Source organism: Monodon monoceros, unplaced genomic scaffold (assembly GCF_005190385.1).
Source record: "Monodon monoceros isolate NGI ecotype Baffin Bay Population unplaced genomic scaffold, NGI_Narwhal_1 Super_Scaffold_13, whole genome shotgun sequence".
Taxonomy (NCBI): Eukaryota; Metazoa; Chordata; class Mammalia; order Artiodactyla; family Monodontidae; genus Monodon; species Monodon monoceros.
The window spans coordinates 23,601,311-23,626,214 of NW_021703769.1; the positions used below are offsets into that span (position 1 = coordinate 23,601,311).

General features: G+C 43.8%; 1 protein-coding gene across 4 annotated transcripts in view; it reads left to right on the forward strand.

Annotated features, from left to right (window-relative positions):
- The window catches only part of EDEM2 (ER degradation enhancing alpha-mannosidase like protein 2), a 48,516-nt gene that overhangs the window by 20,409 nt on the left and 3,203 nt on the right, over positions 1 to 24,904 (forward strand). For 3 of the 4 annotated variants that reach the window (XM_029221486.1, XM_029221485.1, XM_029221488.1), the window contains exons 3-11: positions 555 to 763; positions 999 to 1,109; positions 2,949 to 2,988; positions 4,982 to 5,087; positions 10,206 to 10,331; positions 12,297 to 12,508; positions 14,672 to 14,813; positions 16,448 to 16,572; positions 22,343 to 22,487. In XM_029221486.1, coding sequence (XP_029077319.1) covers positions 657 to 763; positions 999 to 1,109; positions 2,949 to 2,988; positions 4,982 to 5,087; positions 10,206 to 10,331; positions 12,297 to 12,508; positions 14,672 to 14,813; positions 16,448 to 16,572; positions 22,343 to 22,487 — 1,114 coding nt within the window. In that variant the 5' untranslated portion in view covers positions 555 to 656. Of the gene's footprint in view, positions 1 to 554; positions 764 to 998; positions 1,110 to 2,540; positions 2,758 to 2,948; positions 2,989 to 4,981; positions 5,088 to 10,205; positions 10,332 to 12,296; positions 12,509 to 14,671; positions 14,814 to 16,447; positions 16,573 to 22,342; positions 22,488 to 24,904 lie in introns of those variants that run through there. The other variant, XM_029221487.1, reaches the window with a different exon arrangement.

Genomic DNA, 24,904 nt, shown 5'->3' on the forward strand with positions numbered 1-24,904 from the left:
AATAAGTCAGACAAAGAAGGACAAATACTGTATGATATCACTTATATGTGGTATCTAAAAAAACCAATAAACTAGTGACTATAAGAAAAAAGAAACAGACTCATATAGAGAACAAACTAGTGGTTACCAGTGGGGAGAGGGAAGGGGGGAGGGGCAACATAAGTGTAGGGGATTAAGAGGTACAAACTATTACGTATCAAATAAGCTACAAGGATATATTGTATAGCACAGGGAATATAGCCAATATTTTATAATAACTATAAATGGAGTTATAAACTTTATAGATTGTGAATCACTATACTGTACACCTGTAGCTTATATAATATTGCACATCAACTATACTTAAATAAAAATAATTAAATTTAAGAAATATTTTTAAAATGCTGTTGCTAAAACATTAATAATAGTAGCTGTACTAGCCACTGTCTTTTAAGACACGTAGATCTCCGCTTCAGAGACTACATGTTCCAAGATGCTCTTTGCTTGGGTTCCACCGCCCATTGTATTCTGGGGCTTGTAGTCCGGAAGTGAATGGATGATTCATCGGCCCGCAGGCGCAGTGCTCCTAATTCCCGGAAGAACCAGCAGAGGGTCGCAGGATGTGCGGGTGGCTGCGGCTGCTGCTGCAGCGGCGGCGCTGACAGGGCACGTGCTCTATGCCTTTCCGGCTGCTCGTCCCGTTTGGCCTCCTGTGTGCGCTGCTACCCCTGCACCATGGTGCGCCCGGCCCGGATGGCACCGCGCCCGACCCCGCCCACTACAGGTGAAGGGGGTCAGGCTCCCTGCCCTTCCATAGTTGGGGAATGGGAATCCCAGACCTAGTCCCTTCCCCATTCCCTCCATCCCAGACCCCCCCCACCCTGACCTGCTGGGACCCCGCCACTGGGCTCCTCGCAGAAATCAGGTGGTGATTACCATTTTCCGCCCTAATTCTTGTTCTTTCCTCTGCCTGGTTTCGTTTGGTGGCCCTCTGACTTATTTCTCGTACCCCGCACCAGGGCGCGAGTCAAGGCCATGTTCTACCACGCCTACGACAGCTACCTGGAGAATGCCTTTCCCTACGACGAGCTGCGACCTCTCACCTGTGACGGGCACGACACCTGGGGCAGGTAGTGCGAGCGGAGGAGCAAGGGGGCGGCCTGGGTCTGGCAGTCCGGTCCTAGGCGGGCGGGTATGCTGGAGCTGGTGGCTTCATGATCTCACCGGTTCCAGAAAAACCTCCTAGCTAGCGTGGGGTCGCGTTCCCCCTAATTCAGGCCAGCACCACCAGGATCCACCCAGCCTCCTGGAAAGTTGGATTCCCATAGTGGAAAAAGGCTGGGTTAGCCTGGTGATCTGGACCTCCGGGCTCTGGCCACAGCAGTGACAGACACCAGCTGTTAGGACTTGGGCAAATCTCTGGAGGCTTAGGATATGTGGAAGGGCTTCAAAAAGTCAGAAGACCCAACCCCTTCATGTTATAAGTGGGCAAACAGGCCTAGGAGGGGATGTAACTCTCCTAAACATGAAATTTCAGAGCCTTTGTTGTTAGTGTAACTGAAACCCACTTCCCCCATTACCCTCACATCCCTGACTGCTTCTTGAGATCTCAGCTCAAACTGTCACCTTAGCATCAGTTCCCCTACATACCCACCCCGACAGGTCACTCTCACAAACCTCTCTTTTTATTTTCTTCGTAGCACTTCTCACTCTTATACTGTTATTTTCACTCATGTGTTAGTTTGTCTTTCTCACTTCCACTAGAAGAAAAATCTGTGAGAGATGGAATTCTCTGTCTTGTTCCTTGCTGAGTAAGTGAAGAATCATTGCATTTAGCTGAAGCTAACCTTGATTAAACACTGTGCTAAGCATTTTACTTGTGTCATCTCATTTAATTAACACCCCTAGGAGTTAATTGCTGTTATCTCTGTTTTACAAATGAATATGCTAGGGACTGGAGAAATTAAGCTCAACACAAATTGTGCTGGTTTTCGTTTTTTAGTTGAAAAAAGTAATACAAGTAAATGGCAAATTCAAGCAGTCCAATATCATAAAATAAATATCTCCCATACCCTAGAACTCCAACCACTGTTAACCTTCTTGTGTATCCTTCCAGAAATATTTTTGGTTTATACCATCATATAGGTATGTATATGTGTATCTTTTAAAATAACCTTTTAAAGGTGTAACTTATATAAAATGCACCCATTTCAAGTGTGTAGTGACCACCATCACAGGATAGAGAACATTTCTGTCACACTGGAAAGTTCCCTGGTGGCCCTTTATAGTTAATCCCTCCACCACCACTGGCCCAAAAAACCACTAATCTGCTTTCTGTCTATATTGTTTCTTTTTGAAAAATGCAGTTAGAATACGACACACGACACTGCCTATTCTGTACCTTGTCTTTTTCATTTAACTATATAATTTGAATGTCTTCCCCTTAGCCCATAGAACTCTTGATAGCAATCTTTTTGACCACCTCATAGTTTCGCATTGTTTGAATGTATTGCAGTTTGGTTAATCACTTTTCAACTGGTATACATTTGGGTTATTTCTAGCTTTTTGCTGTTCTAAAAACAATATTGCCATGAGCATTCTCAAGGCTACAGTTCTGTGCACTGCGAGATAAATTCTTAGATGTGGAAAGCCTGCGCTCTGAGCTACAATCTTATACTGCCTCCCTATGGTGGAGAAGAATGCCAGAGAATATAGGCAATGCGTTTAACTACAGTCGAGCTATTTGCATAAGATGTTATACATCAGCCCACCTCCCAGGTACGTTAAATGGGTCAGAGGTTCCCGGCGATTTTCACGATGGCTTCTCTGTTGTGATTTCAGGTGGGACTGGCAGAGGCATCGCTGTGCTTCACTTATTAGTTTTTGGGGTCTCTGATCTGGGGCAGCCTTAATAACTGGTGTTTGTTTGATTTTCTTACTAAGCAGCTGGGGTTTTTGTCCTTTTACAGTTTTTCTCTGACTCTTATTGATGCTCTGGACACCTTGTTGGTAAGTGTCTCATCTATTCCTTTTCCTCTCCAACATGGCATGACCAATATCCTTCTTCTTTTGGTAACTTGACTGTGGGTGAAAAAATGAATTCTTCACCTGGGCTTTTTATTTTCATCTTTCATTTTGATCTTTAATTTGGGGGCAGTGGAAAGCCAGTGGAATTTTTTCAAGAAGAGGGTAGGAAATGAGATTCCTGTTTTGAGAAGATCACTGGCTACAGTGTGGAGAAAGATTCATGTCATCATTTAACAAACATTTTATGAGTAATTGCTTCATGCACTGTGCTCAGCCCTCTGGGGGAGTGCAGGAATGAGTGAGGCTCCTGCCTATGCAAAGATTCTCGTAATGTGGAAAGAAACAGATGCCCTAAGAGTTGTGGGAATAAACTTGCTGGAGTCTTTTAAAGGAGGAAGAGGTTAATTTCAGCTGGAGGAATCAAAGGATTCCTAGAGAAGGTGACATTTAGATAATCGAAGATAGGTTGGATTTGGAAATGGGAAGACACAGGGTGAGATTTCTGGTAGAGGGAACAGCATGTCTGAGGGCAGAAAATCAGGGAATAGTGGGTACTGAAGTCGACAGAAGAACCGTGAGAGACATGGTTAGAAGGATAGATTAGGTCTAAATCATAGAGGGCTTTGAATGCTGAGATAGTAAGGATTGTTTCAGCTGCAAGTGATCAAACTGATTTAGACAGGAAGGAAATTTACTGAGTCAGATAACTAAAAAGTCCAGGTAAAGACTGACCTCAAACCCAGCTGGTTCCAGACATTTAAATAACGTCATTAGGAATCTCTTTCTCCATCTCTTATTTCTACTTTCCTTGCTGGCTGTATTCTCAGGCTCTCCTTAAGCTGGCAGGGTAGCCAATGGTAACTCCAGACTCACATCCCACTCATTTAGTAACCTGTGTGTGGAGAGAATTAGTCCTTTTCCATTAATTCCGTGGACTGAGTCTCACTGATCTGGCTTGGGTTACACATCTATCCCTGAATCAATCAGTTGGCCAAGGGATATAGTACGTTGGCTGGTCCAGGTGAAGTGCCCATTCTTGCAGCTGAAGGGATGGAGTCAGCTTCTTCAAATTACAGGAGTGACTGTGGAAGAAGGGTGATTCCTCAAGGGAAAATTGGAACACTGATATCAGAATAAAAGGCATCAGGATTGCATTTGACTGATGGTTTAAACAAAAAGGTTTAATTTTATCAAGTATAAGAAAATCTGAATGAAGGTAATTTCTAGCATTGGATCAGCTGCTCAACTGTGCCATCAGAGACCCCATGCTCTTTGTATCCTGCCATTCTACCATCATTAGTATACTGACTTTCATTCTCATGCTTAGTACCTCATGGCCTAAGATGGCTGCCAGCTCCAGAAATCAAGTCTGCTTTCAAAGCAGAAAGAAAAAGAGTAGAAGCCATGCCAACTGTGTCTTGTCCCTTTCTATTAGGAAAACAGGAGCTTTCTGAGAAGTGCCCCTAGTAGACTTTACAAAGCTCAGAATTGACTGGGTAACACAATCACCCAGTAGCAAATGAGACTGCGAAAGCAAATATGTGGATTTCTAGTCTCTATGGCTGGGAGCTACAAGGGTAAAGAAGATTGAGAATCAATGTTGGGCCAACCAACCTGCAGTATTTTCCATAAGGATGAATGTGACAAGGTTAAAAACAATAAATATCCACTGTAAATGTCAAGCTTAGATTTCCTCATGTGGTCTACAGTCTTTATATTGGTTTCATTTAAATGAGTACATAAAAATTCTTAAATTGGTACCAAAGAATTTACTTTACCAGTCTCTTGATACTGGGTCTGTGTGATTTCCAGCTCCCAGTGTTTTCTCCTGTTACCAGCAGTCCTAGAACAGAAACTGTAGGTCTGAAGTTGAATAAGTGGGATTCACACCAGCATAGGATCCTAGACTCTGAATCTAGCATCTTCAGTGCCCACAAGCCTGAGAGCCTCACTGTCAGGTCTCTCTTTCCTTCAGATTTTGGGGAATGTCTCAGAATTCCAAAGAGTGGTTGAAGTGCTCCAGGACAACGTGGACTTTGATATTGATGTGAACGCCTCTGTGTTTGAAACCAACATCCGAGGTGAGGGCTGCCTTCTAGGGCACTTGGAAGAAAGGAGAATGTGGAATTTTGGCTTCTGTGTAAACCAAGAGGTGATAAACAGGATCTTAAGCGCCAGCCTTGCCAGGGCACTTGGCTCAAGCCAGATTGACAGAGTCTTCCCTCCTGTAGGGTTGGGTAGGGAGGTCTCGGGATCCCTCATCACTTTCAGACATGAAAGTGAGCAGGGGACAGAGAAAAGACTGAAAAGAAATATGCCAGGATTACTCACATATTTAACATATATTTGGTACCAGGCTTTCAGCCAAGAGCAAGAAAGATGTAATCCTTGCCTTTTTGTAGCTTATTGCCTATTGAAAGTTTGTTAGAACTTTCTGCATTGTTGATGGAAATGTTTTATATCTGTGTTGTCTAGTCCAGTAGCCACTAGCTACATGTGGCTATTGAACATTTGAAAGGTGGCTACTGCAACTGAAGAACTGAATTTTAAATTTCATTTAATTTTAATGGATTTAAATTTAAATAGTGACATGTGGTTACTAATTACTGTATTACATAGTGCAAGCCTAGGGTATTAGTTTCCAAACGTGGCTGCCCATCAGAAGCATTTGGGACATTTTAAAAAGTTCAGCTGTGTAGACTCCACTCTAAATCTAATGAATTGGGATCTCTGGGTTGGGTCCTACAGTCAGTATTTTTAGCAGGTTCCCAATGAATCTTTTTTTTTTTTTAATGAATCATTCATTTTATTGAGGTAAATTTACATATACTGAAATGCACAGATTTACACATTTCAATGAATTTTGACCCAGTGATTCTTTTTTTTAAAATTAATTAACTAACTGTTTATTTTTTTTGGCTGCGTTGGGTCTTTGTTGCTGCGGGTGGGCTTTTTCTAGTCGTGGCGAGTGGGGACTACTCTTCGTTGCAGTGCATGGGCTGCTCATTGCAGTGGCTTCTCTTTGTTGCAGAGCATGGGCTCTGTGCACGTGGGCTTCAGTAATTGTGACTCGCAGGCTTAGCTGCTCCGCAGCATGTGGGATCTTCCTGCACCAGGGTTCGAACCCGTATCCCCTGCATTGGTAGACGGGTTCTTAACCACTGAGCCACCGGGGAAGTCCCTTATTTATTTATTTATTTTTAAACATCTTTATTGGAGTATAATTGCTTTAGAGTGGTGTGTTAGTTTCTGCTTTATAACAAAGTGAATCAGTTATACATATACATATGTTCCCATATCTCTTCCCTCTTGCGTCTCCCTCCCTCCCACCCTCCCTATCCCACCCCTCTAGGTGGTCACAAACCACTGAGCTGATCTCCCTGTGCTATGCGGCTGCTTCCCACTAGCTATCTATTTTACGTTTGGTAGTGTATATATGTCCATGCCACTCTCTCACTTTGTCACAGCTTACCCTTCCCCCTCCCCATATCCTCAAGTCCATTCTCTAGTAGGTCTCTGTCTTTATTCCCGTCTTAGCCCTAGGTTCTTCATGACCCTTTTCTTCTTTTTTTTTTTTCTTAGATTCCACATATATGTGTTAGCATACTGTATTTGTTTTTCTCTTTCTGACTTACTTCACTCTGTATGACAGACTCTAGGTCCATCCACCTCACTACAAATAACTCAATTTCATTTCCTTTTATGGCTGAGTAATATTCCATTGTATATATGTGTCACATCTTCTTTATCCATTCATCCGATGATGGACACTTAGGTTGCTTCCTTGTCCTGGCTATTGTAAATAGAGCTGCAATGAACATTTTGGTACGTGACTCTTTTTAAATTATGGTTTTCTCAGGGTATATGCCCAGTAGTGGGATTGCTGGGTCGTATGGTAGTTCTATTTTTAGTTTTTTAAGGAACCTCCATACTGTTCTCCATAGTGGCTGTATCAATTTACATTCCCACCAACAGTGCAAGAGTGTTCCCTTTTCTCCATACCCTCTCCAGCCTTTATTGTTTCTAGATTTTTTGATGATGGCCATTCTGACCAGTGTGAGGTGATATCTCACTGTAGTTTCGATTTGCATTTCTCTAATGATTAATGATATTGAGCATTCTTTCATGTGTTTGTTGGCAATCTGTATATCTTCTTTGGAGAAATGTCTATTTAGGTCTTCTGCCCATTTTTGGATTGGGTTGTTTGTTTTTTTGTTATTGATCTGCATGAGCTGCTTGTAAATTTTGGAGGTTAATCCTTTGTCAGTTGCTTCATTTGCAAATATTTTCTCCCATTCTGAGGGTTGTCTTTTGGTCTTGTTTATGGTTTCCTTTGCTGTGCAAAAGCTTTTAAGTTTCATTAGGTTCCATTTGTCTATTTTTGTTTTTATTTCCATTTCTCTAGGAGGTGGGCCAAAAAGGATCTTGCTGTGATTTATGTCATAGAGTGTTCTGCCTATGTTTTCCTCTAAGAGTTTTATAGTGTCTGGCCTTACATTTAGGTCTTTTATCCATTTTGAGTTTTATTTTTGTGTATGGTGTTAGGGAGTGTTCTAATTTCATACTTTTACATGTACCTGTCCAGTTTTCCCAGCACCACTTATTGAAGAGGCTGTCTTTTCCCCACTGTATATTCTTGCCTCCTTTATCAAAGGTAAGGTGACCATATGTGCGTGGGTTTATCTCTGGGCTTTCTATCCTGTTCCATTTATCTATATGTCTGTTTTTGTACCAGTACCATACTGTCTTGATTACTGTAGCTTTGTAGTATAGTCTGAAGTCAGGGAGCCTGATTCCTCCAGCTCCATTTTTTGTTCTCGAGATTGCTTTGGCTATTTGGGGTCTTTTGTGTTTCCATAGAAATTGTGAAATTTTTTGTTCTAGTTCTGTGAAAAATGCCAGTGGTAGTTTTATAGGGATTGCATTGAATCTGTAGATTGCTTTGGGTAGTAGAGTCATTTTCACAATGTTGATTCTTCCAATCAAAGAACATGGTATATCTCTCCATCTATTTGTATCATCTTTAATTTCTTTCATCAGTGTCTTATAATTTTCTGCATAGAGGTCTTTTGTCTCCTTAGGTAGGTTTATTCCTAGATATTTTATTCTTTTTGTTGCAATGGTAAATGGGAGTGTTTTCTTAATTTCACTTTCAGATTTTTCATCATTAGTGTATAGGAATGCAAGAGATTTCTGTGCATTAATTTTGTATCCTGCTACTTTACCAAATTCATTGATTAGCTCTAGTAGTTTTCTGGTATCATCTTTAGGATTCTCTATATATAGTATCATCATGTCATCTGCAAACAGTGACAGCTTTACTTCTTCTTTTCCAATTTGGATTCCTTTTATTTCTTTTTCTTCTCTGATTGCTGTGGCTAAAACTTCCAAAACTATGTTGAATAATAGTGGCGAGAGTGGACATCCTTGTCTTGTTCCTGATCTTAGTGGAAATGGTTTCAGTTTTTCACCATTGAGGACGATGTTGGCTGTGGGTTTGTCATATATGGCCTTTATTATGTTGAGGAAAGTTCCCTCTATGCCTACTTTCTGCAGGGTTTTTATCATAAATGGGTGTTGAATTTTGCCGAAAGCTTTCTCTGCATCTATTGAGATGACCATATGGTTTTTCTCCTTCAATTTGTTAATATGGTGTATCACGTTGATTGATTTTCATATATTGAAGAATCCTTGCATTCCTGGAATAAACCCCACTTGATCATGGTGTATGATCGTTTTAATGTGCTGTTATATTCTGTTTGCTAGTATTTTGTTGAGGATTTTTTATCTATGTTCATCAGTGATATTGGCCTGTAGTTTTCATTCTTTGTGACATCTTTGTCTGGTTTTGGTATCAGGGTGATGGTGGCCTTGTAGAATGAGTTGGAGAGTGTTCCTCCCTCTGCTATATTTTGGAAGAGTTTGAGAAGGATAGGCGTTAGCTCTTCTCTAAATGTCCCTATTTATTTTTTAATGAACACTTATTGCCTAGGTTTTACCTGTGGGATTCTTTGAGGCCCGGGTTGAATGTGGGTTTTTCCAGATATATTTTTTGTTTACTCTTGCCATGTGGCTGGAGGCATTATCTGCTAAAACCACCTTAGGCTAAAGATTTGAGGTTTTCTAGACAACACAGTTAGTGTGAATTCAGTCTGTAAAACTTAGTGAGTACCAGTTTGTGGTTATTAATTCTTAGGAGAGATTTTTTTTTCTTCACTTTACTTGGCATTGAGATTTGAGGTATACAGTTTTCCTTACTGTATGCTAGGGGAGGTGTGTAGGGTTTATTTTTAATTCATCTTTACAAAGGGTATATAATTCTTCCAGATCCCAACTTCATGGAGGGATCTTCTGTCAGACTTCCCACTCTGGGTAGGTCCTGCCTTTGTCTCTTATTCCTGGTCTGCCAGGAGGAGGGGAAAACTGAAGCTCAAGGTCACCAGTTTTTTCAGTGGGAGGGCCATTCAGGATATCTGTTTAGCCATATTTCCAGATAATCTTTGTGTCTTTTTATAAGTCCTAAATATTATGTAATAAATTGAAATAGATAAATGAATAAAATGAAGGTAATAAGTATCCTCCCTTGGTCTTGGGGTGATGGGGAGACAGTGACCAAGTGCAATGAGCATGGACTTTGGAGTCAGACAGACCTGGCCCTACCACCTACTAGATGGATGACCCTGGGCAAGTCAGTTTACCTCTCTGAACCACAGTATCTCCGTCTGAAGAGGGCACAGTAGTACCTAGTGCTTGGTATACAGTAGGGACTGCAAAAAAATGATAACCTTTTTTTTTTTTTGGTGGTACGCGGGCCTCTCACTGTTGTGGCCTCTCCTGTTGCAGAGCACAGGCTCCAGCCGCGCTGGCTCAGCGGCCATGGCTCACGGGCCCAGACGCTGCACGGCATGTGGGATCTTCCCGGACCGGGGCACGAACCCATGTCCCCTGCATCAGCAGGCTGACTCTCAACCACTGCGCCACCAGGGAAGCCCGATAACCATTATTTTTGTGACCCACCAAGAGAAAAAAAAACTTCATGAACTTAACACTGTACCAGTGTGGGGGGTTAAGGACTCTTCTTTTGCTACATGGCTCCAGCCCCTTCCCAGTGAGCCACTGAACAGAGCATTAAGTTTAGTTTGTACAAGGGAAAGACTGGTCCTTAGGATTCTGACACTTGCTTTTTGTACCATCTGTAGTAGTAGGAGGACTCCTGTCTGCTCACCTGCTATCAAAGAGGGCTGGGGTAGAAGTGGAGGCTGGATGGCCCTGCTCGGGACCTCTCCTGAGGATGGCTGAGGAGGCAGCCCGGAAACTCCTCCCAGGTAAGACCCACATGGAGATGGGGCAGAGATGAAGTCCAGTAGGTCCTGCTGCTCTTGCTGGAGAAGAGAGTGGCTGTGCAGAATTATTTGCTCGTGTTGCTCACCCAAACACTTGGTATTTCTACCTCTTGGCGCCCACCATGGAAAACAGGAGAGTCCTTGGCATTTTGACGGCTAGGCTAGGATGGATGAGCTGACCTCATTAATGTTTGCGAGGAGCGCTGAAGGCCAGCCTGGTGGCTGGAAGGCTCTTGCCATTATTTGAGTGAGTGCTTTTGCCCCCTCCCAGGCCCACACGCCACTGGAATGAAAGGGTTCCAGAGAAGAGCCTAGGTCTGAGCGTTCGGAACCTCTGGTTCTAGACTCGGCTCTGACAACCAATAGCTTGACCAAGCCGCTCTTCCTCTCCTTGGTTCAATTTCCCCGTCTATCAAATGAGAGTCATAATTCCTGCCTCCCTCTGGGGAGATGTAAAATGAGGTCAGAGAGGAGAAAGTTCTTGGAGAACCTCAAACACCACTGAGACATGAGAGGGACTTGTTTTGTAGCTGAGCCATGTCCAGGGCTGCAGGCCAAGCTGCAGTGTTTGTCCAGAGGGGCAGTAGCTGGGCTCGGCAGCATCAGCGGGACGCTGTGTTCTCTTCAGGGTGTGGTGGAGGCTCTGAGAGCTGTTCACACCCAAACACGTTACACTGCTTTCCACCAACCTCTTGGCCGTCTCACTTCTCCCCTTCACCCAGGACTTGCCTCTCATCCTTGGGGAAGAGCTGAGGAGAGTGAGCGAACTGGGTTCAGGTCTCACTCATGGCCTGAATGTCTCCTTACAAACGTCATGTCCTGTGTGACTCATCCCTGGAGGGAAACTGTCTGGTTGCTCCCTTCTTTTTTTTGTATTGAGAAATATACATATTGAAAAGTGCATTCATGCTGAGAAACAGGATTTTGTCACCTCCCCACCCCCTTTTAAATACTGCCTGACTTCTCTGAACTATCCCTTTGGGCCCTTCTTGCTCGTGACTCGAATCCTCCTTGCTTACCACTCATGTCTGCCAGATAGCAAGTTTCTCTTCTTACAGTAAAGTTGCTGAACCTTGTGGTTCTTAGAAGTTTTGACAACTTTGTTCACAGTTTGGTGATGCACAGGCTGCTTTGGGGTTGTTGGACCTTTCAGCCTGGAGAGGAAATCTCTGCCTCTGACTTGCTGTCTTAGTTCCTTGCCTTGAATTGGAAGGCACTGGGGTGAGGTGGACAGGGCACTGGGCCCATTGCGGGGGGAAGGGGAGTGGGCACGTGATAGTCATTCCCATCCCAGCTCCGTTTGGCTCTGTCTGTGATCTCTGAGTGACTTCTTTACAAGCCTGACCTTTCCTACCTGTGAATTGAGGGTTGGACCACATTGGCAGTTTTGTGGTTTATATCCTTTTTAAAGAAAATAACGTAGCCCCTGAAACTCTTTATTTAGAGCAGGGATCTTAAACTGGCTGCTCTGGGACTGTTTACAGTCTTCAGATGTGTTTCATTTGGTCAGAATGGTGTTTTAAGAAGTAGATGAATGGCTTTTTCATTGTGCCACCAGCTCCCCCACTGCCTGTGGCTTAAGCCCTGCCTGCTTCACACTAAGTTACTTGCCTGGCCTCTGAGGCATAATATAAAATAAGTAAAAGTAGAGCTGCTCTAGCTAAAGTGAGCATGTGTGGAGTGTGATACCCCAGAGCACAGCCTGCTGCTTCCCTGCTCACCACAGGCAAGAGCCCAAGGCATGAGGAGCAGTGTTTGACAGCATCTGGGTTAGGTGGCCACTGAGGGCCCTCCAGTTGTGACATTTATCCTTCTCTGGCTCAGTCTCTAGCAGATCACCCAGGAGACAAAAGGGAAGTGCTGGCCAAGGCCTCAGGCTTTGGTCCTGTGTCCACCCATGCCCACCTCCCCGCTCCTATCTGGGGTCTTAATTTTGCGATTGTTCAGCCTTTCAGACCCCCACTGGCATGCCGTATGGAACGGTGAACCTGCTTCATGGCGTGAACCCAGGAGAGACTCCTGTCACCTGCACAGCAGGGATCGGGACCTTCATCGTGGAATTTGCCACCCTGAGCAGCCTCACCGGTGACCCTGTGTTCGAAGACGTGGCCAGAGTGGCCCTGATGCGCCTCTGGGAGAGCCGGTCAGATATTGGGCTGGTAGGTCCGCTGCCACTCTTCCTGTCTAGCTCAAGTTGGCCACCTTGGCCCCTGCTTATGAGGCTCAGGGCTCTGAGCAACAAGTTGCGGTCCAGCCGAAGGAAACTAAGGGTGACCTCAGGAGTGATCCAAGGCTTAGGCTCACAACACCAAAAGTAGACCAAGCCTCCAGTTCATGCTTTGGCACAGAGGGGAGGAGAACATGAGAGCACATCCTCTGGCAGGAAAAGGGGCCGTGATAAGCTCTGGCTCCTTGAGCTTCTCTGATCTAGGGAGTGGGTCTTATGCTTCATGCCCCTGACTCACTCGGTGACCTTAGATCGTCAGCCTGTCTGGCCCTCATTTTTATATATTTTTGTTTGTAAAACTGTGTTTCTTAGAACCAAAAGATTTGAGAGATGTTGAATGGCTGTTCCATGAGGAAATGATTACTGGTCAATTAAATTTGGGCAACACTATAAATAGTATTCTTTTTTTGGAGAGTCATAATGAACACGAGCAGGTTAAAGGTTATGAAATCCTATGATAAATTCATCTATTTAACTTTGCTTAACTCAATGTTTCACAAACTTATTTGACCCCAGAGCTTTTCTTCCCCTACAAACCTACTCACCTATGGAAATTTAAGGTTGGTTTCGGCTCCTAAACTAGATGATCCAGTGAAACTAACAGTAATTGAGCCAAAGCTGTCCAGGAAATAGCACTAGATTTAGTCAGAACTGAGACTGAGCCCCAGCCTTACTATGTTGAAACTGTGTGACCCTGGCCAAGTCACTCAACCTTTCTGATCCACAGTTACTTCAGCAATAATATTGATGGATTAATACCTCCTTGCTGAGTCATTATGACTTATGAAGACTGTGTTGTCCGAAAGTGATTCAGGTGGAGGCACGTTTTATGCAAAGTCTGGTTCTAAGTCAGCTTGAAAAGTGAAACTTGTGTGAGGACTCCTTGACAGTCACTTAAGAAGGTGCCACTCTGGAGACCTAGAGTAACTCCCTTAGTGTCCAACACAGGCAGTTTTTTCTCCAGCTCGGGAGCCATAGTGACTCCGTGACCACCCTGCCCACATCCTCTCAGCCCTTTATCATTTCCGTGCACACTGGCCTGTCTTCCAGTTGCTGTCACCCATGTCTCTTTGGCTACGGGCCTTTTCTGGTGCCTGGATCCTGCTCTGCTTGCACTTGGCTGGAAACGCCAGGTCTTAAATGCTACCCCAGAGCAGTTCTCAATCAGTGGCTGATACTGATGGGAGTTTATGGACAATCACCCTTGTTCCCCGGCCCTCGGGTGGGACCATGCTGAGGCTTGTGCTCTACACTGACTCCCAGAGCTGCCCGGTGGGATGGAGCTCCGTTTCCCATGGTGGTAACTTGCCTGACAGCACACCCTTTAGGGCTGCCTCCCTGCCCTGCCTCACTTTTCCCCTCCTCTTCCAGAGTTTCCAGGGACTCACCGTCCAAATCAACTACTTCCTGGCTTCCTTGCTGGGGCTCTGCCCAAACTAACACAGGACAATTAGCTGTTTCTTTGAATGAGTACCAAGTGAAGTTATCAGCTTCCGTCGGGGTCTAAGTTATATGGACAACATATCTCTTCATTTAAATCTTTAAAATTTATTTTTAAATGGTTCACAAGTCAAAGGATACAAAAAAGTACGCAGTGACATCTGTGACCCGTCCTCCAGCTACCCAGTTCCTCTCCTTACAAGCAACTACTCTGTCAGTTTCTTGGATGTCCTTCCCAAGTTGATTTATGGAAATACGGAAAGTATATCTTATGTCTTTAGACACTGGAATCGCATGCAGATTCTCAGGCTGAGAAGTCTGAGACAGATTGTGGGAACAGCACGTTCTCATCTCCCAGCTCACACTCACTCTAGACAGGGCATGAACACTCCAAGTCATTGTTCTTTTTTCAGTTTTTGACCAGTGTGTATAATTAAGTCCTCCTAAATGTGCATGAGATGTGTCTCCACTGTACATATATGCAAGAGAGCTGGCCATGATCCAGCCTTGCCCCCCAACCCTGTACCCCGATAGCCTGCATGTCTCCCAAGAAGCACTGGGGTGCCTGCCTTGTATCTCACGGGACAGTCAGGGGTGTGGGGACATCCTTGTTTGGTCTTGGGCCCTCCTTTGACACCAAATGTCTCTCTCCTAGGTCGGCAACCACATCGATGTGCTCACTGGCAAGTGGGTGGCCCAGGACGCGGGCATTGGGGCTGGCGTGGACTCCTACTTTGAGTACCTGGTAAAAGGAGCCATCCTGCTTCAGGATAAGAAGCTCATGGCCATGTTCCTAGGTAAAAAGGGCAGGGTAAGGGGGCTTTTCCCCATGGTTTTCCCTATTGACATGTAGTTTATTTATAAACTTTCAGTTGCTCCCAAGTGCCTACAGAATCAGCTCTGCATTCAAAACCACCATGGACTTACACTGCCCACTTGAGGCCCACTACACCTTTTCATGCCTTCCTGCAAGAGCCAACTGAACCATGCTGGCTTCTCTATATGCAGCCCTGGATTTTTTATTTCCTGGCCATTGCACATGGTGTTTCCTTTGCCTAAAATACCTTCTTTCCTGCCTTTATGTGTCCAAATTCTGTCCACCCGTTAAGGCCCAGCTTAAATGTCACTTTGCCCAGAAAATAGCTTGATTCTTCCTCAGAATTTAGGGCCTTCAGAATCTTTTTTTTGTTTTTTAATATATAAATTTATTTTGGCCACGTTGGGTTTTCGTTGCTGCACGCGGGCTTTCTCTAGTTGTGACGAGCCGGGGCTACTGTTCGTTGCAGTGCACGGGCTTCTCATTGCAGTGGCTTCTCTTGTTGCGGAGCACGGGCTCTAGGCGCGCGTGCTTCAGTAGTTGTGGCACGTGGGCTCAGTAGTTGTGGCTCGCGGGCTCTAGAGCGCAGGCTCAGTAGTTGTGGTGCATGAGCTTAGTTGCTCCGCGGCATGTGGGATCTTCCCAGATCAGAGCTCGAACCTGTGTCCCCTGCATTGGCAGGCGGATTCTTAGCCACTGCGCCACCAGGGAAGCCCGGCATCATTTTTGCAGTCAGCTATCATCACAGTTATACCTCTTCTAAATGAGTGCAGCATCCAGGCCTTATTCATCTGTACTCCCCACAGTGCTTTGCAGGAGGTAGCTGTAGATTAATGCCTGTTGAATAAAAGCAGTTTACCCTTCAGGCCCTTAGACACTAGTAGTAATGATATTGAGGAATTGTTGGGCACCTAATAATAATTATAGCTACCATTCATTTATTCAGCAAATATTTACTGAGTACCATTGATGTGTTAAGTTTTGTGCCAAGCACTGAACATGGACTATTTCATTTCATCCGTACAACACTGTTTGAGATTGTCTTATTTATTTGCATGTTTTTGGTACTTTGTTCATTCAGATAATGCTTATTGTGCATATTTATTATGTACTATCTTCATGTTGGGGATTCTGCAATCAACAAAACAAAGTCCTAGCTCTCATAGATTTACAGTCTAGGGGGAGTTATAAGTCCAAGTTCCCACTAGAATGCCAGCTCCCTGAGGGCTGGACTTTGTCTTATTTGCCACCCCCCAGGTGCCTGGCACCTGTTAGGCACTCAGTGAATATTGTTGAGTGAATAAATGACTGCACAGTCCCATGAGGTATATAACATTACTCTCCTCACTTTACAGATAATAAGACTGAGGCTTAAGAGGGAAAAACTTGCCCGAGGTCACAGCTAATAAGTGGTAAAGCTGGAGCTGGAATTTGAGCCTGGAAGTTTGCTTCCAGAACCCATGCTCCTTCCTCTGTGCCTCCTTGCGTCCTAGTCTGCTTTGAGGCTGGGCCACCCTAGGGTCTTGCAAATGTTTAAGTCCATCCTTCTGTTGCCAAAGCCTGCTTTTTGTGTCCCTCATCACTGATGTGTCCATCATCTTATCTCCTCTGCAGAATATAACAAAGCCATTCGGAATTACACCCGCTTCGATGACTGGTACCTGTGGGTGCAGATGTACAAGGGGACTGTGTCCATGCCAGTCTTCCAGTCTCTGGAGGCCTACTGGCCTGGTCTTCAGGTAGGAACGATCAGAGAGGGTGGTCCTTTTACTATGGAACCGGCAAAGCAAGCTCATTCTAATGTATGAGTCAAAAAAGTGCTTGAGCACTTTTTTTTGGAGGGGTGGATTGGGGATGGGAGAGGGGCTTAGAGTGAGACAGATTTAAAGTTCTGCCAAACTGAATTTTCCAAGGGGAGCTTTAAGGTGTCAGGAACTGAACTTCCAGCTTGCTGTGGAATGTTGTACCACTTAAAGTAGACAGGGCGGTAATAGCCATTAGCAATGACCATTTCTCCACTGGACATTTCTGTCACGTATCCCCATTCTTGACAGCGGGCCTAGGAAAGGGCGTGACAGCAGCTGGGACCGCTCTGTCTGCCATCATTATGCGTGTCCATTACATGGTCTGATAGAGTTGCAGCTGGAAGGGATCTTAGAGCCCATCTAATCCAGCCCCTATGTGTCCCAAAATATTTTTAATATTTTTATAAACAACTTCTTTTTAATCTTAAGAAATTAAGAAAAGGTAGTAACATGTAGATGGTGGTAAATTTTTTTTTTTTTTTTGCGGTACGCGGGCCTCTCACTGCCGTGGCCTCCCCCGTTGCGGAGCACAGGCTTCAGACGTGCAGGCTCAGCAGCCATGGCTCACGGGCCCAGCCGCTCCGCGGCATGTGGGATCCTCCCGGACCGGGGCACGAACCCAGGTCCCCTGCATCGGCAGGCGGACTCTCAACCACTGCGCCACCAGGGAAGCCTGGTGGTAAATTTTTAAAGCACAACAAGGAATACAATGATAAGTCTCAAGCCCCCACACTCAGATTCTCTCCCCAATCCAGCCCTTGTTGTCAGTTTTCTGTACCTCTTTCCAGAAATCCGTATACATAGATATATGCATATTTATAGCACCCTTTTTTCTTTACGTAAATAGGAACATTTTTATTCTTTTTCACTGAATGTATCTTGGAGATCATTCTTTATTGATACATAAAGATCAATTTTACTTTTTTAAACAGTTGCATATATTCCATTGAATAGATATATTGTCATTTATTTAACTTGTTCCCCATTATATACTTTTAGCCAACCCTCTCATTTTATAGATGGGGAAAGAAGCTCAGAGAGAACTTGTTGATAACATTAAATATTGGTTCAACTCTTCTAAGATCTTCAAATTTAGCTGAGTGTCCCCTAAAAGAATTTTGAAAAATTATAGAGCCCCATGCATGTTTTAAATCTTATGAGTTTAAATAGTTGCATACCATTCCTTTTTCTCCTCCAACTCATATTTCCATTCTACCACTCCAACAGGATTTTATCCTAATTATTATATTTTATGCTGAAAGCATTTTATTGTTCACCCTATCATATGTCTCTGTGACAAAATTTGTTCATACATAGAAATTTAAAATGTTTTTAAATTTCCCGTGATCATAAGCTCTGAGTATTAAATTTGTTTTCTTCTGGATTTAGTTATCATTGGTATGTAACTGATTAAAACGACATTTATAGCTTACAATTTTGGATGATTATAAACCTGAAAGTAATTTATTGGAAGTGCATTTCTTAATGAGATTTTTGGGGCTTTTTAAAGTTTTTAAGTAGTTCATGTGTTTGTGCATGAATAATACGTATTGCTAAAACAGAGCACTGTTAAGCATCAGTTTTATTCCTGCCTTTAATTTTTTTTAGATGTAAGTGCCACGGAGCCTATGCACATAAATAAGTAGATGGAGATGGAAGGAGTTTGATGTTGTAATATCATTCAGTTCTTTGAAATCATTGAGTTAATAGATTGAACCATATAAAATTGCCAGCATCAACCATTTTTGACCTGCAAATGTGGCAGTATTTTATGGTTCACTCTTTATATGGTTAAAAAAAATCACAAATGATCTGTCATCAAAAATTATTTTTAACGATGTCTCTGCTGACAACTTGACCAGTTCCTCTTTCAATTTTTTGAAGGCAAAGAATTGAAAGCCATCTGATTTGCAGAAGGATTTGTTACCCAGTGGTTAGAGCCATTCATTTTTCTCAACACCTACACTAATATTTTAAATTTAACCTAGTTCAGTGCTCAGGACATTTTTATACCCAAGGACAGTGTTCCGCAGTAAGGCTGGAGATTGTTGGTGGGTACACCTTGCTTTTATAAGATGGTAGGACAGTTGTGGAAGAGATAGAATGGGTAGCCTGCCTTTGTGTTGTAAGCATCTTCAGGCAGATCCATTTTAGGAAAATTAAGGGTAGGAAATCTATTTCCTTAAAACTATTTGTGACTACATTCCTCTTGGAAAACCTGCTTGCTACCCAGCCATACAACTGATCACACCCTTTGACTTTGCATGATTCTATTTCTATGCATGTTCCTCAAGAAAATAATTGACCGGGGAAAGATGCAACCTGTACATGGATATTCCCAGCAGCAAAGTTCATGACAAAGAAAAACTTAGAAATGGTCCAAATGCCCAGTAATGGAAGAAAAAAATAAATGATTGTATTTTTTTCTTTTTTTTAATTGTGGTAAAATACACATAACATAAAATTTACCGTGTTAACCATTTTGAGTGTACAGTTCAGTGGTATTTATGTTCATGTTGTGCAGCCATCACCACTATCCATCCCCATAACTCTCTTCACCTTGTAAGACTGAAATTCTATACCTTTGAAACAATAACTCCCCATTCTGTCCTCTCCTAGCCCCTGACAGCCATCATTATTATTTTGTTTAACATCTTTATTGGAGTATAATTGCTTTACAATGGTGTGTTAGTTTCTGCTTTATAACAAAGTGAATCAGTTATACATATATCCCCATATCCCCTCCCTCTTGCGTCTGCCTCCCACCCTCCGTATCCCACCCCTCTAGGTGGTCACAAAGCACCGAGCTGATCTCCCTGTGCTATGCGGCTGCTTCCCACTAGCTATCTCTTTTACATTTGGTAGTGTATATATGTCCACGCCACTCTCTCACTTCGTCCCAGCTTACCCTTCCCCCTCCCCGTATCCTCAGGTCCATTCTCTACGTCTGCGTCTTTATTCCTGTCCTGCCCCTGGGTTCTTCAGAACCTTTTTTTTTTTTTTTTTAGATTCCACATATATGTGTTAGCATATGGTATTTGTTTTTCTCTTTCTGACTTACTTCGCTCTGTATGACAGTCTCTAGGTCCATCCACCTCACTACACATAACTCAATTTTGTTTCTTTTTATGGCTGAGTAATATTCCATTGTATATATGTGCCACATCTTCTTTATCCATTCGTCTGTGGATGGACACTTAGGTTGCTTCCATGTCCTGGCTATTGTAAATAGTGCTGCAGTGAACATTGTGGTACATGACTCATTTTGAATTATGGTTTTCTCAGGGTATGTGCCCAGCAGTGGGATTGCTGGGTCATACCACCATTATGTTTTGTGTCTTTATGATTTTGACTACTCTAGGTATCTCATATCAGTGGAATCATACGGTATTTGTTTTCTTGTGGCTGGCTTATTTCATTTAGCATAATGGCTTATTTCATTTAGCATAATGTCCCTCAAGGTTCATGCTTGTAGCATGTGTCAGAATTTCCTTCTTTTTTAAGGCTGAATAATATTCCTTTGTATGTATATACCACACTTTGCCGTCTTTGTATAGGATTTGTGTGCTTTGTGTGTGGCACTTTTCCTGCTTTAAGAACGGGTCCTGGGGTTATTTCTCTATGAGGTTATAATAACACTAATAGCTAACATTTAGCTGACAGTCTGTCTGGCACATAGAGGTGATAAATACTTATGAAAGAATGATTTATGTGCTGGGCATTTTACACAGAATAGTCACAACACACCGAGGTAAACGATGTTTCATAGATGAAGAAAGGAGGCTTATAGACATTAAATTTGTTCATTTACTCAACAAATATTTGAGTGCCTGCTGTATTCCAGGCCCTGTCCTTGTGAAGTTTATAGAGGGTGAGACACAAAAACTTAGACAAATTCATAAAATAATAAGTTGCAATGAAGGAAACAAATTAGAGGCGAAAAGAGGGAATATTGGATGGGGACTTACTTTAGATAAGAAGGCCTCTCAGAAGTGGTGATGCTCAAGCTGATATGTGAAGAACTGGGGTGGGGGACGATGTTCCAGGCAGAGGAAACATGATGTGTGAAGGTCCCGAGGCAGGAAAGAGTTGGGTGTTTATCAGAGACAAAAGCAGCATGGCCACAGTCCAGGGAAGGGAAAGATCGGTCAATGGAAAGTCAGCAGTGGCCAGATTGCTCAGGGCCTTGAGGGCCATGGTGAGGTGTCTTGACCTTAAGCTGAGCCTGTGGAAAGCCACTGAGTAAGACAGTTACTCTGGCTGCCTTGGGAAGAGTGGACTGGAGAAGACAAGTGGTAGGACCAGTGAGGAGGCCTTTGAGGTCATCCCAGTGCAAGATGCAGGTGAACAGGTGGTGGCTCTGGAGATAAAGAGAAAACTCTTGATGTTTTAGAGAGAGAGAATTGATAGGAGTTGCTGATGGAATGGATGGGGGAGTGGGGGAAGAGGGAGGAGTCAAGGATGGCCAGCAGGTATCTGGCCAGAGTGGAATCAGTGGAAGGTGGTGCCGTTTACTGAAAAGGGAGAGAGGTGAGAGGAGGGAGGCAGCTTTGCGGGAGAGTGAAGGGACCGATAGTTTTGTTTGGAAACTGTCAAGTTTGTTCTATCCTTGAGACATCCAGTGGAGATGTCAAGAAGGTCAGCTGTTTCCCTGTGAGCTTACACTAATATGAATAGCTACATAGAAGCACCTAGTAAAATTACAAGTGCATATATTCTCAGATTCAGCAATCCCAACTCTGGAAATGTGTCTTACAGACACACTTCACATATGTTTAAGGTGACATATGTATTGGGTTATTTATTGCAGCATTGATTATTGTAGCAAATAACAAAAGATTGGAACCAAGCCAACTAGCTATCAATAGGGAACTAATTAAATTGTGGTCCAAGGAATGGAATACTACGCAACTGTATAAATAGGCGGAGGGAGTGCTTTATGTACTTACATGGAAAAATTGAGATGTATTGTTAAATGAATAAAGGAAGCTACAGAAAAGTATATTTAATAAGCCGTATTTAATGTGGGGGAAATAATACATACTCATACATCTTTGCTTATGTTTACAAACTAATGCAAAATGGTTATTTGCTGGGGGGTAGGGTGTGAGTGAGATTAAGTACAATCAATCTTTTTCTTATTCTTAGAATTTTGAATCAGATGGCTGACTTACCTACTTAAAAGCAGTTAGTAGCCAGTATTGACTGAGCACGTACTGGTAGGCAGGGACATTGTATACAGCCTCTGTCCCTCACAACAATGTAAAATATACGTTGTATTTTGCATGTTAGAGACGAGGCTCAGAGAAGTTAAGTGTCTGGTTTGAGGCAGCACACTGAGTAAATGGCCGACTCTGGGTTTGATCACAGGTCTTTTTGGCCCCAAAGCCTTCGCTTCCTCTTTTCCCTGAGGTTGTGTGTGGGGTTTTTGTTTTTGTTTTTGGTGTACGCGGGCCTCTCACTGTTGTGGCCTCTCCCGTTGCGGAGCACAGGTTCCTGACGCGCAGGCTCAGCGGCCATGGCTCACGGGCCCAGCCGCTCCGCGGCATGTGGGATCTTCCCGGACTGGGGCACGAACCCGCGTCCCCTGCATCGGCAGGCGGACTCTCAACCACTGCGCCACCAGGGAAGCCTGTGTGTGGGGTTTTGTATGTGGGTTTCCTGCCTGGTGGCTGCTTGCCTGACAACCACTTCTCTCCTACAGACCCTCATTGGGGACATTGACAATGCCATGAGGACCTTCCTCAACTACTACACCGTCTGGAAGCAGTTTGGGGGGCTCCCAGAATTCTACAACATTCCTCAGGGATATACAGTGGAGAAGCGAGAGGGTTACCCGCTTCGACCGGGTAAGCAGCATCTCTGGCCTACTGCCAGTCCACAGGCTCTGATTCTCAGAACCCCAACCCCTCGCATTTCTATGAGGCTCCATGCCTCACAAGTGCTCACAGCTCCATTTTTTTCCCATCTGCTTCTTCCAGTGGCTCTGGATGGTTTTCCTTCTAGGAATTATTTATCCCCCTTATTTTCAGAGAAGGAGATGGAAGCCTGGTGGGTTGAAATGGCTTGCCCAAGGCTGTTAAGTATAGGAGCTAGGACTGGAACCCAGGTCTCCTAATTACATCTTATGCTCTTTCAAACCCAGACAAGCAAGTGAGATGGAGAAAGCCAGGCTGACGCCTTTTGAGTTCTTGCCATTGGGATTTCAGACGTGGAGGCACACTTCGTTAAGTCAGTGGGTCAGGTCAGATAAGCTGTGCATCTATGGAACGTTAGAACTTTGGAATGGACTTTAGGAGTGAATCATCTCTTCTCGTCCACCTCCCCACTTGCAGGTCAGCAGTCAAGATGTAGAGAAGAAAGGGGCAACACACTTGAGAACTCTTCTAAGTTCCTTTCCAGCTCCGATCTTATGACTCACTGAAGGAAAGTTAAACATTGTGAGGAGAGGAAGGGAAAGGGGGACAGCGGAAGGAAGCTGAGTCAGCACACAGTCATCTCCCCTCCCCCCCAAAACGGGTTACATTCCCATTGTTTTAGACCCTTCCTACCTGAATGCCTTTTAGCTGTGGGATGGGCCTTGTAATGGGTTCTGCCCATCCTGCCATCCTCGGCTCCACTTCCTTCCTCCTCTAACCCTGTAGTCCCCTAAGTGATTGCTGTAGGAGTCTTGGAGGGGGACCAGAAACAGGAGTAAAGCAGCAACTGGAAGCAGCAAATTAGTCACTTTTGACTCCTTAGAGGCTGCTGTTTTTAGTATTTCTCATGCATTTATTCTCATGGCATTTTTTTTTTTTAAAGAGAAAATACTCAGATGGTATTGGATCCCATGTTACCAATAGATAAAATGAAGACAGAGATTGGGACTAAATGTAAGACTTAGACATGTGCATTCTCAAGGTTAGAGGGAACCTGAGAGGTCTTCTAATCGAAATCCCCCCGCAATAGCCCTGTCAAGTGGTTATCTCATCTTTGTTTGATTACCAGCAGTGACAGGGGGCTCACTACTTAAGGAGGCAACATGTTTTGTTTGCAGGAATGCTCAGTGGAAAGTGAGGTACCACAGCCAGGAATCCAGAAATGTCTTAGACCAGTCACCCTTCCTATCCCAAAACAATAGCAAATGGGAGATAAGGTACTATTCTATGATTAGATTGGCTAGTCCCTGACGCTCTGGTGCATGTATCCGATCAGCAGTGCTGGAGCACAGAACCTAGCCTAAAAGCCTCTGAAGGGCTTAACCTCCACCTAAGTCCAAATCTAAACCTTGGGCTGTCACCCTCTTCTAGAGAGTTGGCTAGATATACAGGAAATTAAAGCATTTACTAGCATACACAGGCCCATGTGTGAGGAAGAGAAAACAAGAAACAAGATACTTGGCCCTGGGCACTGAGTCAGCCAGCTGTGAGAAGCATAAGGAGAGGCTTCCCATGAGGACACCATCTTTTCTGTCTTTGAACACACACAGCGTGTTCATCTACCAGTAAATGTGCCCCAATCCTTGCTTAGAATATGAGTGATTAGATTAGCCAGTGTCTAGAGGCCTGTGGGGTAAACAGAGAGAGAAGTAGGAGAAAACTGGAGAGATAGGCAGCGATCTTTTCTCCAAAAATAAGTAATGGAGTTTGCAGTAAAAAATCAAAAGGGGGAAAAGTACTGATCAAGGGCTAGGAGGAAACAGGATGTAGAACATCAGGAGGAGACATTGGTATAGGGAGGGGAGAGGTGTTCTTTCCTCTCTGAGAAAAAAGAGGTGAAGAAGTAGGAAAGTCTGTTGAACTGTAGCTTTTGCCTACTGGGCCCACCCTAGAAATCAAATCTTTTCCATAACAGCTCTCTAGATCTCTGAAAGCAACAAACACATTTTGCTAAGTTTTCTTTTCTCTGGAATAAATATTCCCATCTGGTCCAATTCCTGTTGGCTAGTTGGCGAATATTCATCTTATGATGGGGCCCGTGTGTGAACGTCAAATTCCAGTTGTGGTGTAGAACAGGGCAAGACTGTTGCCTTGTTCTGGGCACAGAGAACTGATGGCTGCATCTTTGTTAGATTGAAAGTTGATTCTTGAGTATTTTAACCTTTATCTTTTGGCCTATCCCATCTTGGAAAGGGCCTTGTAATGACAGGCTCATACTCTTTTAAGTTTTAGGATTAGGTTAAGCTAATACAAAGTAGTAGCTTAGATAAAATAGAAATTTATTTCTCTGGCCTTACATGACTCTCTTTGGTGGCAGGGACCTTAATCCCACACCTGCCTGCTGGGAA